The 17,120-nt window shown below is 41.5% G+C and overlaps 2 protein-coding genes across 4 annotated transcripts in view; both read right to left on the bottom strand.

Moving 5' to 3' along the window:
* LOC139909956 (tripartite motif-containing protein 16-like) overlaps positions 1-15,554 on the bottom strand; it is a 56,810-nt gene extending 41,256 nt beyond the window's left edge. Inside the window, exons 1-2 of one of the 2 annotated variants that reach the window (XM_071897135.2) lie at positions 13,924-15,554; positions 12,773-12,779 (exon numbers count right to left, since the gene is read on the bottom strand). In XM_071897135.2, coding sequence (XP_071753236.2) covers positions 12,773-12,779; positions 13,924-15,554 — 1,638 coding nt within the window. Of the gene's footprint in view, positions 1-12,772; positions 12,780-13,838 lie in introns of those variants that run through there. The other variant, XM_071897136.2, reaches the window with a different exon arrangement.
* On the bottom strand, positions 1,925-11,454 carry znf622 (zinc finger protein 622). Of its 2 annotated transcripts, XR_013507131.1 has the most exons (8): positions 11,361-11,454; positions 9,543-10,125; positions 8,741-9,025; positions 7,508-7,670; positions 6,914-7,029; positions 5,185-5,328; positions 3,160-3,786; positions 1,925-2,783 (listed from the first exon to the last, which is right to left on the bottom strand). XR_013507131.1 is itself a non-coding variant. In XM_071897138.2 (7 exons), exons 2-7 carry the CDS (start codon positions 10,117-10,119, stop codon positions 3,653-3,655), a joined length of 1,419 nt encoding a protein of 472 aa, XP_071753239.2. In that variant the 5' UTR covers positions 10,120-10,125; positions 11,361-11,454; the 3' UTR covers positions 1,925-3,652. The 2 variants fall into 2 exon arrangements, 1 of the variants encoding a protein (XP_071753239.2); XM_071897138.2 differs by having other exon boundaries at positions 1,925-3,786.
* Positions 15,555-17,120: the final 1,566 nt, after the last annotated feature.

The raw sequence follows: 17,120 nt of genomic DNA, 5'->3' as shown, positions 1-17,120 counted from the left end.
TGGCTCAGAAATAAACAGAATTCTGCACAGTCAGACTTTATTGTCATTGAACTTTTATTTATTACATCTTATCTTGGTTGTATCAAATCGTGAACCACATACCGCGTATCAAATCGTATTGTGAGATAAGTGTATCGTCCCTATGAAGGAAGGAAGTCTACTTCGCCCGGCAGTGAGCAGCGCTCCGTCCAGAGAAAGCTGGACTCACCAGCGTTAGATCTTCTCCTCTCTTCGTCTCTTTGCTTTCCTTCGGTATAAAGCATCACGGACCGGCCGGGTTGGTAAACATGAGCGAGCTGTGTGACGTTTACTGGCGTCACCTTACAGGATTTCTGGGTATTGCCAACGCGCAACTTTGCCTCATGCAGCTTTCAAGGCTTCAAAATCCTTCTTTAACTGTTCTCCTCTTCATCTTTGTAACAGGTGAAATGAATAAGGGATCATCGCTTTCATCGGGAATCCGTCTATTTGGTGCAGTTGCTCCTAATGTTTCATAAACTCGGTGTTCTTGTCAGTGTTTCTCTGCTTTGGCAGGCAATGGCTGGGTCAGGTTTAAGGAGCTCCTGACACAAAGATAAATTGGGGAAATCAGTACGCAGGGCAGCACTCTTGGTAACTGACCCATGGTGAAAGGTCAAGGGTGAAAACCAGTGAGTTACTTTGCGGCTTGGCTGGCCCTTTACCCGCTGCATTGACTTTTGTCAGCAAAATTAATTGGGGGGACTGAAACCTCACTTGCCCTTGATCAATACTATTAGGTATTGTAACGTAGATGACAGGAAGGGCATAATGTATTCTGTGAATGCAGACGTACAAGATAATGCATTATGTAGAGGCACCATGGGACAAGTTTCCTGTTTTTTTTACTTTGTTTATCCAGAGAAGGTTTACTGAGCATCATACTCCTCTTTCCAGCTCCGCTCTGCTTCACATTCATACAGTTCTACACATTAACTGGGAGCTGCCCAGTACACCCACTGTCTTCTACTGTCGGCCACAGAGCAGCTGCACTGGAACAACTGGGGGAGTTAGGTGCCTTGCTCAACGGCTCCTCGTCGGTAGCTAATAAGGGAGGGGAGAGCATTCATTCACTTTCCCCATAAATCTGGAAAGTCAAACCAGCAAACTGTTTCTTTACCCTTTTAGGTGTTGCAAGCTCAATTTGTCTTTAAACTTTTTCTGCATTCAGGTCAAACTGGAACGACAGTAGATATGAGCTTCCTCCTTGAAAATGCTGTGCAGGTCAGCTTTTAGGTGGTAAATACCATTTGAAAATACCGTTTGTATCACTGGCAAGCACTGCAGCGAATCCGCTGATTTTGGCAGCCCGAGATAAGAAAAATCATAATGATCACAGTAGCGAGTAATATCTGCTGCAGTTTGTTTATGGTTGATTATAAATTAATTCATAAAAATGATTTTAAATGCGGGCATTCCAGTGAGTTCAGCACATGAATGCATCTCGTTCTTTAGCTTCTTCTGATATGACATGAACATGGCATTAGTATATTCTGAAGTCACCAACAATGAAATATCTGCAGTCAGGCTGCAGATACAGCTATGTACACAGCTATGTATAACTAGCCTACTTGTGATTGACACTGCAATGTTTAGTTTCCTCTAAAACAAAATTAAATGCATCACTCACTAAGCGCATGTGTGCTGCCAGGAAACTTCGATCACAGTTACTGATGGCTTCATACTTTTCCAATGGATGAGCATTTCTAAGTTCTACCAAATCAGCCAAAGAGCCATGTACATTTTTGCAGAGATTAATGGCAGTTGTCAAGTCAATCTAAATCACTGTAGTGTGACTGCTGAACATGACCTCTAGCTATAGACATAAAGAGCACTTAAATATAGTCTTTTAGATAACTTGAGGTTTTCAAACAATTAAGGATTTTGCAAAGTCATTTGAGTGGTAAAATGTTTTTAATGTGTTCCATCTGCAGTGTATTCCATCAAAAATTAGAAAAAAAAAAAAGTCCATTGCCTGTCAAAGTCATGAACAACAGTTTTTTCTCGAGAATTTCAACACTGAATGAGGAGGTTTCCATCTGAAAAGGTTAAGAGTGAAATATATTTTTCAAAATATATAGCAACCATGAATTGTTACAGGTTGACACGTATCCAATAGCATATAAAATACATCTTTATTTTCTTATTATTAACAGCAGGTTGAATCGTACTGATGTAATCCTGTCATTATTTTAGCAGAAAGTGAGTGTTTTAATTAAACAGAGTCCAAAAGAGTAAGACCACCTCCCAAATATTGAGCTTTTACACAATCCATATCTCAGTTGTCAAGGTTTTAAAATTGTTTTTTTTAACCTGTAGTCCCCTTCATCTCCACCTCCCCTTCATGACACTGGTGAAATCAATGAGGCATCATAGCGTCCACCTGGATTCACCTGATCAATCAAGTCAATTTCATGGAGAGAGCCGGTTGTCCTAATGTTTTACACACCGTGTTTTGACGCTGCGTTCCACAGATGTCGTAAAGTCAGAAATTTTGACAAATGTAATGGAACGGCCTTTCAAGTCGGAAGTCCGGCACGATTTCTTATCCTCTGGGTTTCTGAGCTGCAGTTACCTGACGTCACGTCAACATGGCGACAAACACTGTAAACACTACACCGCATTACTTTTATCAGGTTTAGAATCCTTAAAATCCACTTAAGTTGGATTTCCAGCACTGAATGACCTCAAATCTAAAAAAACAACTGTGTGGGAAACATGTAATAATATAAATTTAATTTCAAGATTCTATGCTAAATAGCTGGCTAACATTTAGGGCTGAACAATTAATCGAAATTTTATCGAAATCGCAATATGGCCTACTGCAATTTTCAAATCGCAGGAGGCGCAATATTTGTTAAAGGCGAAATGTGTGTCAAAACACCATTTTAAATGAAATATTGTCGTGCTGCAGAGATGTCCTGGCCTACACATCATATTCTACAGACTTAAGAAAACATCTTTGTTTGGTACAGATCCCCGCAAAAATCACACCATAATCATTTTAATACGTTTTTCAATGAAAATGAGAATAATGATGTAAAAATTATCATTCCCTCTAATATCGCAAATCATATCGCAATTGCAATATCAGTCAAAATAATCGCAATTAGATATTTTTTCTAAATCGTTCAGCCCTACTAACATTGTCAAATATCATTGACATAACATTAGCTTTTGCATGGGGAACAGTATCTTATGTTGGGTCAGGAAAATCTCATCCTTTGTTTTTTCTCCAGGTTTTTCCTGAACTGGATCACTGGAACGCACCGAGGTTGGAATTACGACCTTCCGCCTGGAGTTTTCCCAACTTCCGACTCTGAATGGAACGCAGCACAAGCCAAGATCTGAGGTCTGAGGTGCTTTTGACAAGTCCACTGATATCACATCCTCACTTAGAGGGTAGGAAACTAACACCAGACACCAAACGCTGGTCAATTTTGGCTGTGACTGTTAAGTTTGCCTACTCTACCCGCCACTTTGCCAGGTAACCAACCATCATTTGGAGATCGCAGTCGATTCTGTTAGTCTTGTTGGCTGGAAAATGGTGAAGGTGACTGCTGAACTTTGTAATCCAGCAGCCCCCCCCCCCCGTTGCATTTCCCGCCCTGTTCGGTTCCCTTCCGGTCCGAGGTTAGAACATAACTTGGACTCTGAAGTGGTTCTGCTTGGTGGCATTGTGGTTCATGCCCATCTTCAGCATCCATTTTGACTTCATCTTCTGAACGTACTGCATGTCTCTCTGGTTCTGATGGAAGGAGCTCTTGCCTAGGAGAGAGAGAGAGAGGGGAAGGATTACATGTGTGTTTTGTTATGTATGCTTTTCATGAGTGTATACATTTAAAGCATGGGTGGCTCTAATGGGAATGGAACCGCTAACCCTGGCGGTGTTAGTGCCTTGCTCTACCCATTGAGCCACAGAAGAAAACCCAATGGGTAAGGGGGAGAGAAGGAGGAAGCTGGTGGAATGGATGAACAAACGCCAAAGCAGCATTATTAATAATCAACCAAAACTGCCAACACCCTGCAATCTCCAGAGTAGGGGACTGAATCTGAGCTTGTACTCACGTCTTCAAAACACAACAGAGAAAACGATGCATAATAGAAAAATTGAGGTCCTGGGGTCAAAAGCTGACAAAGCCTGTAAGAGTCAGACTTCCTGTGAAGCGATAAGAGATTTTTCATTCCTTGTATTCCTTAAAGTAAACACAATAAATCAAACTGGGGGTAATGCAATATCGCAGGGTCAGAATCAGATGAACCGAGGAAATTCAGCTTTGCACTGAAACTATTGAACTCCAGTTCCATGTGAAAAAAGTTTCTGCTGCCTCGTCTTCCTCAGGAGCTGAGCTAGTGGTACAACGCAACACAATCTGGGGAACTTCTCATCGGAAAATGTTGGATAACGAGACCTTTCAAACTCGGAGCGGCTGCTCTGGCTCACAGTTTGAAAACACACACACCCACGAAATGGCACCTCTGGTTTGTCTTTCTGTCCGGTGCCAGGCTCTGCCCTAACGCAATGTTATTGGTTTGAAGCGGTTTGAAGCGGTTTGAAGAATGAGAACAGCGCACAGCGTCTCCGCCCTTTTCTATCCAACTGTTCTGCTTGAATTTCTTGAGACCTCCGTTTGTTTGACACGGAGGTCTGGCTACACAAAATTACCTACGAATGAACCTCCTGCGACTTCTTGGAGGCAGGGTATACACACAGTCAGACTGGTTCAAATCCTTATACAATGCACTTACACCCCCACCAAATTAGGGATGCACCGATGCGATTTTTCAATACGAGTATGAAAGTTTAAGTATCAGCCAGTACTGAACCGATGCATTACTTTTACTGAACAGTGCAGGCTTACTTCCTTAGTTTGGGGTCAATGGAAAAAATGTAGATAAAATCCTTGTTTTTCCCACTGTTTGAGAAATACAGGCTTCTATGTGCCACAAATGCATAAAATCAAGACAGTTTGCTTTTATTTCTTACATGTTACTCATGGTTTTCGGTATCAGATTTTAGTCTTGGGTAAAATCTCCGATACCGATATTCCATTTTAGCCTGGTATCGTGCTAACCTATGCCATGCTTAACTCTCTCTCTCTAGACATTATATTAAAAACAAACCGCCCCCAAAAACATCAGAAAAAAACAATTGTCGAGCCTTACCGATGTCCCCTCCCCAGCCCAGGGCTTTGTACTGCCGGAGGACCCGGCCCACGGCGTTCCTGTTGTGGGCCAGCGCCACCGTCCGCTGGGTTCCAAACCGCTGCTTGTAGTACCGCATTAAGGAGCGGTGGCCGATCTTAGCACCTGGGGAAGAACATGCAGGAAGGATGGAAGCATCCTGTTATGGTATGTGCACATAAAGTCACATCTTCCTAACGCATTTCCTAATGAGTAAGCTAGCCAATTAGTCCAACAGAAACATCTAGTGAAAAGGTTTTTCATTATCACCATGTTAAATATTGGAATAATACTGTCATGTCATTTGCTTTTTTGGCTTGAGAATGAGGCTTTTTAGCCTTCATCAATGGTATTGATCAACCCTTGCAGATATATTATGGTCATTGTATATTATGGGGCAGTAAAAATCTGAATTAGTGCCCCTTAAAATTATAGGCCAGGATCCCAAATGGGTTGCATGCTTACGTGTGGTGGGGCAAAACCAAAGGACAACGGTAGTAGATTCAATGGAGTAACAAACTACAACAGGGAAGGTCAGAATGGTGCAGAACAAACTAAATGAAGTCATTGGTGCTAATTATTATTTCCTTTCTAAGGACGTGGGTGCCAAATGTGTGATGAGCTGGGGAACTGTGGGTAGAGTGACGCTGGTTCACATTTCAAACCTAAGGCTGGTGCTGGACTACGTGCCTTACAGTAGTGTGTAAGTTCAAGAAGGATGAGAAAAGTATAACAAGACTAGGAAATGCCCAGGCACACCAGTTAGTCAGTCAGTTGTTAGGAGTTTACACAAAGGGATGTGATATGTATAAATGCTCTTTTTGCTCATTTAGTATTATTTGATGTAAATAAATCTTTCATTTACTCAGAAAGTCGCTCTGGATGACTGAAATGTAAAACATGACAGTATGCTCGAATGAGTCTGGATCCCAGGATAAGTCAGCCAATGTCAGAGCATTTAATGTGCGGGTTATATAGAGGTTAAGAAGATACAAATGAGACGGCAAAAGCTACTTTGTGCAGCAACTATGCAATAGGTACCACTTGGAAACGCATACTAAATAGTACACACACACACACACACACACACACACACACACACAAAGCTGTTGACAGTTCCAGAAGGTAGAAGATGTCTAACACTGGCACCATTAAAACGTTCCTGGCACTGCTGCACTTTGTAATTACACTTTGTCCCTCTGCTGCGTTCATGAACTTTGTTGTTATAAAGTTTGTTACGTGTTGTAAATGTCAGAGAAGTTTTCCATCCTTACTGAAATGAATTCCACCAGCTGTGTGGCGATAAAAGGAAAGTTGAACATCAACTTTAAGCTTACTGGTTTACTATCATCAGGTTTCCTTCACAGTTTCAATTTCAAAATTCCATACTTTTTCCAGACCTTGATTTGCTTTGAAGATTTTGGTGTTCAATATGATAATAATATGATTTATGCCGGCTGCCCCTACTAACTACCCTGCATCACTCACATTACACATCACTGTATAATCATATGTACATCGGGACAGTACAATATTTTTCCATACTTTTCCAAGCTTTTTTGTGCAATATCCAAACTTAGACCTGGAAATTGCCAAACTCTTTGTCCATACATTTTCAAACTTCCCTGACCCGTGTAGGAACCCTGTATTCTGTACCGTGGATCATGTCACACTATTAACTTGATTACGATAACTAATAAAGTCCCGTCACCTGAGGGGAGGGTCAGCTCCAGCGTTTCGTCGTCGTACTCCAGGTTCTTGTCGTCAGGTAGTTCTTCATCGTCCATCGCAGCATCCTCTCCCTCCTTCCTGTCGGGGTAGCTGCTCCTGTTGGCAAAGAAACAAAAAGGTGACAGTGAAGACGGTGCTGCACGAATGGCTACCTGTCGCATCGGCTCCTGTTGGCTTCGGTATGGAGGAGAAAGTTCTATCAATGTTGTTGCAATTCCAATAGAGGTTAATTTGCACAGCGATTAAACAAAGAAACAGAGTGATTAATGAACAATGATAAAATGCATTTATACAAATATAGAAAGAAGAGATGCAATCATTAATCTATGCAGGTGAGGTAAAAACCCCCCAAAAAACTCACGCAACAAAAAAAGATAAGCTAAGACACAACTAGATTAAACAACAGATTCCAAATGCAAAACACAAACAACGTGATAGAAAATGTTAAACCATTAAATTCTATAATATAACTTGGGAAATATAAATAACCCTAATGCAGGAAAAGAAATTACAGCAGAGGTGAGTGTGATAAATTCAAAAACCTAAGGATTTAAGGCAACATGCCTCTCTTTACCTGAAGTCGTAGAAGTCTGCAAACTCCAGGGCGGCGTCGCCGTCTGTGAGGAGTTTACAGTGGCTTTTGTCGATCATGTGACCCTGGACTGCTTCTGTCGAGTAAAACGAACGCCCCTTCTCGTTGCACCATAAGCACACGTTCCCGGCACCGATCTTCTCTCCTGCCAAAGAAAACAATATTGGATTTGGTTAGAAAGTTAGGAAAATCCTCCATCATTTCTTTGGCAACAGAAGCCAGCGGGTGGCTTGTTGCATCAGCAGCGGTACTAAGGACTCTCGTTTGAATATCCAAAGCTCACCTTCGAGCAACATGTTTACTCTTCACATAACCAGAAAAAAAACATTTAGCATCAACTTGATTTCAATTGATGGAATATTTGCCAAACTCAGGAGGAAAAATTCCACCACAACTAGTGAACATAAAGCAGGATCAAATGTTCATCTTTTTATTATTTTTTAGGATCAAAATTTTTAAATCAACTTTACTTATTGTCCACTAAACAGGGCGGCACGATTATTGCCAAAACGATAATCCTGATAATTTTTACTAGATATTGTGCTCACAATTATTAGTCTCAATGATTTGAGGAGTAAAACATTTTCGATAAAATGCTTTCGAACCCCAGCCCTACTTGTGGGGAAACCGCTTTGAACCCCTGATACAACTAAACACACTGAAAATATTGGCCATTACACCTAATAACCGACCGTTTTTTTTTTTTTTAAATCTTGCGTCACAGAGGAACACACTTGACAACCAGTTGGATTTGGGGATGAAAAACTGAGTTTTACCCAAATTTTTGCGCTACAATAATACATAACCAGAACAAACATGGAGCTGGTACATTTTTCTTTCCTCAGTTGGTGTATTTTTTTTCCTTCTCACGCTAACTCTCATTGGCTATTGCCAGTCTCCATTCAGATTTTAGTGGTTGATCAGATTTGAGTCGTAAAAATCAATGGAGATGATTCTGGTCTGGACTGGGCAGCAAGAGGTTCAAGTCCTGAACCCTCACACACTTCAAGATCATTTGTGCGACTAGTGGAATGCGATATGGCCTGAATTTTATCACAATATTTCTTTTAATTTTGCACGGTAACAATATATATCATGGTATATGGTGGGGTTTACCAACACCGACTTTCACATAACAGTCATGATGCCAGATTATGGCTATAATCTACCTAAACCGTTGTGTAGTGTGACTCCAGCTTTACACTCCCCACTCACCCAGGTAACGAATGAGCCCACTGAAGTCGACCAGGAACTCCACGTCGGGGATGAAGAAGCTGTGGGCTTTAGTCATGTGGGCGACGTTCTTCATGAGCGAGCGCGAGTGGTGTGAGCAGAACAGGCAGTCGGTGACGGGGATGGAGCCCGGCAGAGCGGCAGGGTGGGGGGCGGGTGTAGCTGTGGCGTCTCCTTCCTCCTGATCCATCGCCTCCTCTGCCTCCTCATCATCCTCATCCTCCATCTCGTCCTCGTCGTCTTCCCCGTCAACGTCCTCCCAGTCTTCTGCAAGATGGAAGATTTTTTTTTATTATTATTTTGGATGTAAACATGTCAGTTTTTGGACTGCGCGAACTGATGAAGGTCTGTAAATCTAACGAACTAAAGCTATATGACAAGTTTTATTCTAAAATGCTACATATCCAATTTTGGGAGAGAAAAAATCCATGATCTGAAGTTCATCATTCAATTCAAATATATAATTTATTCATTGGTGTGCTGCCAAGCCAACTGGCAAGATGCAATAGCCGAGTAAATAAAGGCTTCGTAATACTTTCAGAAGACAGCGTCACCTTGGATTTTGTTTTTTCTTGCCCTACCATAATTTGTTTTGACTTTGTGCTATCTAACATTTTGTAATGGTAGATGTCACTTTCACTTTCTCAAATGGACAACAGACAATATTGTGAGAAAACTGGGGCGAGGCCTTACCCAGGACGTAAACATTTAGTGGTTAAGAATTGAGTAGCCCTGTAAGAAGTACGTTTAGTCAAGTTGACAGCAGATTATTTCACCTCCTTACCTTCCTCCGCTGTGGCCCCCTCCCCCTCCTCTCTCTCCCCCATCCTCTTGGCCTGCTCCTCCAGCCACAACATCCTGGGGGGTTTCTCCGGCTTCGGCCTAGTCGCTCCTCCTGAAGCCTGGGCCTTCTCTGGCTTGGCCGGGCTGGACCTCTGCTGCTCTTTCAGGGCTTGCTGCAGGGCCTCGTTCCTGGCGTCGTGGTCCGCCTTCTCCTCGCCGAGCCCCTTCTCCAGGTTCTTCTCGTTCATCTTCTCCACTTTCTTCTGGGCGGCGAGCAGGGCCTGTTTCTCGGCCTGCTGGTGCTTGTGGGACTGCAGGTGGTTCTGGTAGGCGTTGGCGCTGGAGAACTTCTTGTTGCAGACGGCACAGCCCTCTGTGACCGCCGCGTCGTTGATCTGCTGCTCGGCGGCAGCCCGCTGTGCCAGGACGCGCTCCTGGAAGTTTTCGGCAGTGACGGGCGGCATGTCGGCCACCTTGCGCTTCAGGTTGTAGCGGTGCCAGTCGGTTTTGTAGTGCGCGCGCTGCACCTCGCCGTCTGCGAAAGCCACTCGGCAGCTGATGCAGGTGTAGGAGGACATGGCGGCCTGAAGATGAGAGGAAAACAACATTATTCTAGCTGCGGTTGGATGCACCTTGCAAAAGTAAACCACTTTATAGAGCTCAAAAACAGGGGCAGAAAAAAAAAATCATGCTGCTATTTAATAAACAATTCTCAGTAGCCTGATTTGGCCACTACAGTTAGTGTTGGTAATATGATAAACACAATTATTACTGATAGTACCATGAACCTAGCACCCCTTACAGGGAGAGAACGTAATGCCAAACTCCATTCAAAACTCTAGTAATTTTATGTTACATTGCTCATCGGCAAACGCATATACCTGGCAGAACATAACTTCAGACATTTTACAAATTGTTGTAGTCCTCTGGTAAATTAGAACTTTTTAGAATTGGCTCACTACCAGCCCCATTTACAAATTTTGTCGGAAGTAGTAAGAAGAAATGAAATTTTACTGAAATAAATGCTGCGTGGTATATTCGATGTATGCCGACTTGAAGAGTGGATCCCAACAATTTTTTTTAAATGTCTTAAGTCATATTCTACCAGGTATGCACCTTGGTCGAAAAACAAGGTAACATTACACTGCCAGATTTTAGTGTGACTTCTCTCAATACAAGAGAACTGGGCAAATCCACACAAGACGTTACGAATAACGGAAGATATTTTAGATAGGAGAGAGGATAAATGGGAGAGATTAATCTACCCCTGCTACAGTAACCTGATCATTTAAATGACACACGAAAAGGCTTTTCTCCATGTTTTGACTGACATGTAACTAGTTTTGACGAATTTTTGGATATGGAAGGTTTCGTCCACATGTGTCATGCAGTTCATATTAATGCGCAGTTGGCAGACACGTAAAAGTGATGGTGGAGTTGGTTAAATTTGATCATCTTTGGTTGGCTAGTTAGTCTCTGCTACATACACAACAGCAAGTTAGCTAATAAATCAAGTCACTGGGTGCCGAAGCGGGTTTAAAGCTACCATCCATCGACTCTCATTTGACAAAACTAATTGTAACCACGAAAACCTCAACTTTTGATACCACACTAGTCTGAGAAAAACTAGCTACAACAGACAGACAGGCGAAAAACAGCGAGCACTTAGCTAACGTTAGCTAGTAACCAGCAAGCTAAACGTTGACGCATTTAGTGTCAACAGTAATGACAGTTACAACAACCTGAATATTCTGGTTCATAATAACAGCAACGGCAGGTTACTACATGCGACTAACGCCCCACATTTACATCCACTTACTTATTTAGCGAGCTGACTCCTCCAAGCTATGTTGTTGTTGTAATCTATGCAATCTGCTCCTGCAAAATGTCTAGCACACGAGGGTGACTTCCTGGTAACCTTTGAACTCTGTCAAAGGAATGACGTAACACCATCCAAAGCCTGGTCTAAAGGGGTCACACTGCCACCCAGCGGGTCTTCTTGTTCTTGTTTTTTTGTGGGGTTTTTTTTAGCGACTTGCTCCCATACTGCCAATGTTAATAGTGTGTTTAAATTCTACTTTGAAGCCCTGTATGTTGTAAGATTTTAAAAATAACCCTAACCCTAAAAAAAAAAAAAACCTACGTTCTTAATTCCTTTCAGGGGCCAGTTGCATAAAGCTAAACTGAGCCTGTTAATTAATTTGACTGTCAGGCTAATTAAGACTGTTTTAAATATTACTACGGATTTATTTTGATGTAGGAACGTTAGCCCCTCCCCCTGGCTAATCCTGAGTTAAGAATTTTGTTGTCACGGCAACTGTCAGAGTGGGAAGTTGAAATACTGAAGCTGTTTCATAGAGATAAAACTGTTTTATCTGTTTTAACTGTTTTATCTCTCTAATGGCAAATCTTTGGTTTTTGGAAAGAACCTGAAGAAGAGAGAGTCTTTAGAGGCAGAAACACATTAGAGATCTACAACAACCAAGAAGTAGTAGGAACAGGTAAATATAAGTGTCTACAGCAAGTTTGACTTAAGGTCAGATTTAAGTCTAAACTAGGTCTAACTTTATGCAACTGGCCCCAGGTCTTCTTTTAGGTCTTCTTTTTGTCTTTTGTGTATTGAGGAAGAAAAAAACAGGTTCCACAGTTTCTGTTTGATGACAATAATCCCATTCTCCCGTGGGATGATTGTCTTGATCTCATTTTGCCATACTTGCCCTAATAAATTCAATTATCGCACTAAATTATTATTGTTTGATACTAATATGATTACCAGTCAAATATGATTAATTATCATGCTCATCAAAAAACCAGGCCATAATCTAAAAGTCACAAAACAGCATAGATAATCAGATTAAGAACAGGCTGCAGGTTTTACTGAACAAACATGTGACAGCTCTTTTATGTTTTATGGAAAACTGATGTTCCAATTATTTTGTCCAGTAAGTGTATATGCTATATAGTGTTATATTAACAAGAGGCCATATGTCCTGTTAAAGTGTCCTTGAGCAAGACACCAAACCCCCTTCATGCTCACTAACAAGCTGATGTAAATGTACATCAAATATTATCTGTTTACTGAGTTTAACCACAATATCAGGACCATTGAATGGTCTCTGGGTGTATGCATTTGACGTCAACTGAATTATTTATTTATTTATTTATTTATTTATTTATTTATTCAGTAGTCAGATGAAGACAGACGTCACACAGTTGTATCCTCCAAGAATATCACATGGATAAAACTCAGATTGTGGGGAAAGTACAGAACAATATCTCTGCACTTTGTTGTGTTTCAGAGGGGGAGATTGGCTCACTCATATTAATTCACATTATTTCTAGCAGCTTTGATAGACTGCCTGAGATGAATCAATTAAATTCGATTCAGTTTAATGACCACACAGCCAGGCTGGTGGAGTTTGCTATTGGTACAGTGTGTAGCAGCTCTGTCCCGACGCAGAATACAATAAAATAAACACCAACATTACAGTGGGAAACACAGAATACAGAAGAAAAACCTTATTCATTCTTGGGGAAACTTTATTCATATTTGCAAACATTCACTTTGATCACACATCAAATCACTAAAACCTGGTAAAAGACTCTGGTTCAATCTTTCCATCTACATATTCACTTCATCCACACAATCAATCTGTTAAACCAGTATGTCAGCACTGTGGAGGAAAACAATGAATCCTCTCCCTATTGATTATAAAAATAATAATGATTACATTTGTAGTTCACTTTCTTAACAAAGTTACAAAGTGTCAGGAACAAAATCAACATATTAACAACTATTCAGCTATAATAAAGGGAAGACTTCTAGTGCTGGCTCCATTAAGGCCCATGCAGTGGAACAGAAACAGCAGAAAATATTACAGCAACAATACAAATATGCAACAAAGATAAGAACTATATAGACCACACAACAGTTTACATTTTTATATGATTAAATGTCTGTTAAGGTACTCTGTATCATCAACTGATATAACACAATTGTGATTCAACCTATATCCTTTACCATTATCTGTTCTAACCAGCCGGTGTCTGGTAGCTCTTTCCTGGAAAAAAATCCTCTGCCGCACAAAAATTGATGCGCTTTACATTTCCGGTTTGTTCAGAAAAATTGAAAAAAACTGGGTAGTTAGCATGAGCAGCGATAGCCACCATGGCTGAACAGACAAAGAGCACCACCTACAGAAACTCAAACTTCAACAGGAAATCCAAGGAAAAGAGTCACAGTCCCGCCCACACTGTTTGATTGACAGGTGATCTCTGGGAAGTGCAGTGCAGAAACACCACAGTGAGTCTCACACATTGCTGCTTTAATAACTCCTGTCTACTTGAGCACACACAACTCAGCAGTGTCTCCAGTATTAAGCCAAAGTCCAGGATAGAGAGGCTGAGTGAATGTGGTCTGGACTCTGTGGAGGAGAGTCATGGTTTCAGAGACGCTGTAGAAGGACAGAATACCTGCTCTGTGATCCAGGTACACTCCTACTCTGGAGGACCGAGGGCCTGGGATGGGAGTTCTGATATTGTTATGTATGAAGTGATAACTATTGCTGTAACAATATAATGCCCAAGACTTGTCATTGTTTCCAAATCCACATTCACTCGAGGTTCCTGTTCTGCTAATATCTTTATATGAGACTGCTATTGAAACTCCCCACCCGCTCCACTCCACCTCCCAGTAACAACGTCCAGTCAGACCCTCTCTACTCAGGACCTGATTATTATCAATGAATCTGTCTGGGTGACTAGAATATAACTGTTCTTCTTTCATACATGTTGCTTTTCTGTTCCCCTCAGATAATGACAGATGTGTGTTTGCTGTGTTTGGATCCAGTGTGATTTGACGTGAATATTGTAAGAATTCGGCTCTGGTCTTGGGCTCTCTTGGTTGTGACAGTAAAACATCCACTTCAGTCACTGTCCATGAGATCTTAGTCCATTCCTCTGTAAGAATGCCCTGTAGTTTATCTCTGGCCTCTGACACAGCTGCAGTCACATCCTCAAAGTACCACAGAGGATGGATATTGGTGCTGGGTGAGTCTGTAGATTCACTGAGACGTGACAGCGAGGGGTAATTGTGTAGAAAACGGGTGTGATCCTCTGTGTGTGAGAGCTGCTCCAGCTCAGCGTCTTTCCTCCTCAGCTCAGCAATCTCCTGCTTCAGCTTCTCCTGAAGTTCTTCGGCCCGACTCGCTTCCGCTTTCTGCCGGGATCTGATCTGCTCCTTCACATCAGAGCTTCTTTTCTCAATGAGACGGACCAGCTCAGTGAAGATCTTCTCGCTGTCCTCCACTGCTTTATCAGCAGAGAGATTGATAGCCTTCACCTCATGTTGAAGCACCTTCACGTCTTTCTCTCTGTTCTGGATTCTCTGCTGGATTTTTTGCCGACTCACCCTGAGCTCTTTCTGCCTCTCAGTCCTTTCTGCTGCAGCTGAGACTGTGTCGTGGCCTTTATGTTCATCCATGGAGCAGAAACAACAGATACACTGCTGATCAGTACGGCAGAAAATCTTCATCACCTCATCATGACGAGAGCAGAAGTTCTCCTGAAGCTTCATGGTGGCTTCGACCAGCTTGTGTTTCTTTAATGGAGCTGCATCATAGTGAGGCTGGAGGTGCTGCTCACAGTAAGAGGCCAGACACACCAGACAGGACTTGATGGCTTTCAGCTTTCTCCCAGTGCAGAAATCACAGGCCACATCTCCAGGTCCGGCATAGCAGCGATCAGGAGGAGCAGCTTGGAGTCTTGTCTTCTTCAGTTCCTCCACCAACTCTGCTAACATGATATTTTTCCCCAGGACAGGCCTTGGTGTGAAGGTCTGTCTGCACTGGGGGCAGCTGTGGATTTTCTTCTGATCCTCTTCATCCCAGCAGCTTTTAATACAGCTCATGCAGTAGCTGTGCCCACAGGGAATAGCCACCGGATCCTTCAGTAGATCCAGACAGATCGAACAGCGGAGTTTTGCCTCGTCCAGCTGAATTCCTTGCTGCGCCATTTCACTTCTCAGTAACAGTGTGTCAGATAGTTTCACTTTCTATCAACGGAAAAAACAAGTTGTGCTCCGAATGGGCTTGTCAGCTCTTATCCTTCACAACATGTTGTTTCCACCCATCTTTAAACTGTCAGATCTGTGAAAGGGGAGGGAACAGGAAATATCTGGACAGAATGGACCTGGCTGTGTTTGAGACCAGGAAGAAGAGGGAGGAGTTATCAGGCTTTGCTTTATTCCAGAAGGAGGAGCGGTTTGGAAGAGGCAGTGTGTGTTTAGCTCTCGTTTACAATATGAAGTGAAGATCATAATAAACATAATTGGAAAATTTAAACTTGGGATCAATGACCTAACTGACTGTAACAAAAACATATTTTGCTCACAATACACAGTTGAAACTAACACTGCAAAGATGAACATTCCCATTATTAGTAAGGTTGTCACTCTAATCAAATTAAACTAAGCAACATATAACCCGCCTGGGGCTCTGCTCCCCCTGGAGGAGATGTTTGGAAAAAGAGCTTTAAAATGCTCTGGTGACATTTATCCCCAATGGTCCTCTGTGGAGTATTTGCTGTTTGGGGCCTCTGTGTTCCGCTGCTCAACATAGTTTGAAGTAAAATACATTTTAATATTTCTTTTCATGTATGTAAAATGGCAGGTTTGGTCCTGCTTCCAATGAACATAATGTGAGCATGTATAATGGTGCTGTAAGACAAAGTAGAATTGTTGTTGGAAATAAAAATTTGCCCCAATTTGTAGTTGAAAGTGCTCTCTCTCTCCCTTTACTTTCCCATCACTTTTTTAAGTGCAACATTTTAAAATAAAGCTCCAAAACCTATGAAGCTGCTTGAGGAAAGTGATTTACTAATAAAACTAAACTGAATAGAAAAAATATTTAGAATGGTTCTCTCTATCCTCTATCTCTCAAATCAATTCAATTCAATTCAATAAGCTTTATTTAAATTACAGTACATCAAACAGGAACAATAAAAATAATTGATAGAAGTAATTAAAGTAAGAAGGATAATGAATAAACAATAACAATTATGATAACAACAATAACAATAGTAACAACAGGAAATGATTATAAGATCATAACAGTAAAGCAGGGAAAGAAATGAAACTATAAAACAGTGTTGGCGGCGTATAATTCAGGTGTTTCGTAGGTGATGTCATGCTGTGATATATCAGGCCGTCAGTTCTAGCTGCTCGCTCTTTTCTCCAAGTAGAATAGACATTTTTTCTTGGTTTTAAAGTTCATTAAAATATTGTGTTTTTTCCATGATTTTGGGAAAAAGATTCTTCTCTTAACTGTTAATATTTTTTTTTACAGAATATGAGGAAATGCTCTTCACTTTCGATGTCCTTTGAATCACAGTTTGGGCAGACCCTTATTTCTCTGGGAAGCCATGTTTGTGTGTGGCGTCCTGTCTCTATGGTCAGCTGGTGGTTGCTCAGTCTGTACATAGTTAGTATTTTTCTTTGTTTGGGGTCTTTTATTACAGTAAGATATTCTGAATATTTGTAATCTCTAGTTAATGCTTTGGTAGCACTTAAGATTGTTTATTT

This window comes from Centroberyx gerrardi, chromosome 13 (genome assembly GCF_048128805.1).
Source record: "Centroberyx gerrardi isolate f3 chromosome 13, fCenGer3.hap1.cur.20231027, whole genome shotgun sequence".
NCBI classification, from domain to species: Eukaryota; Metazoa; Chordata; class Actinopteri; order Beryciformes; family Berycidae; genus Centroberyx; species Centroberyx gerrardi.
The sequence above is the reverse complement of the archived record's forward strand: the minus strand, read 5'-3'. Positions and strand labels throughout refer to the sequence as shown.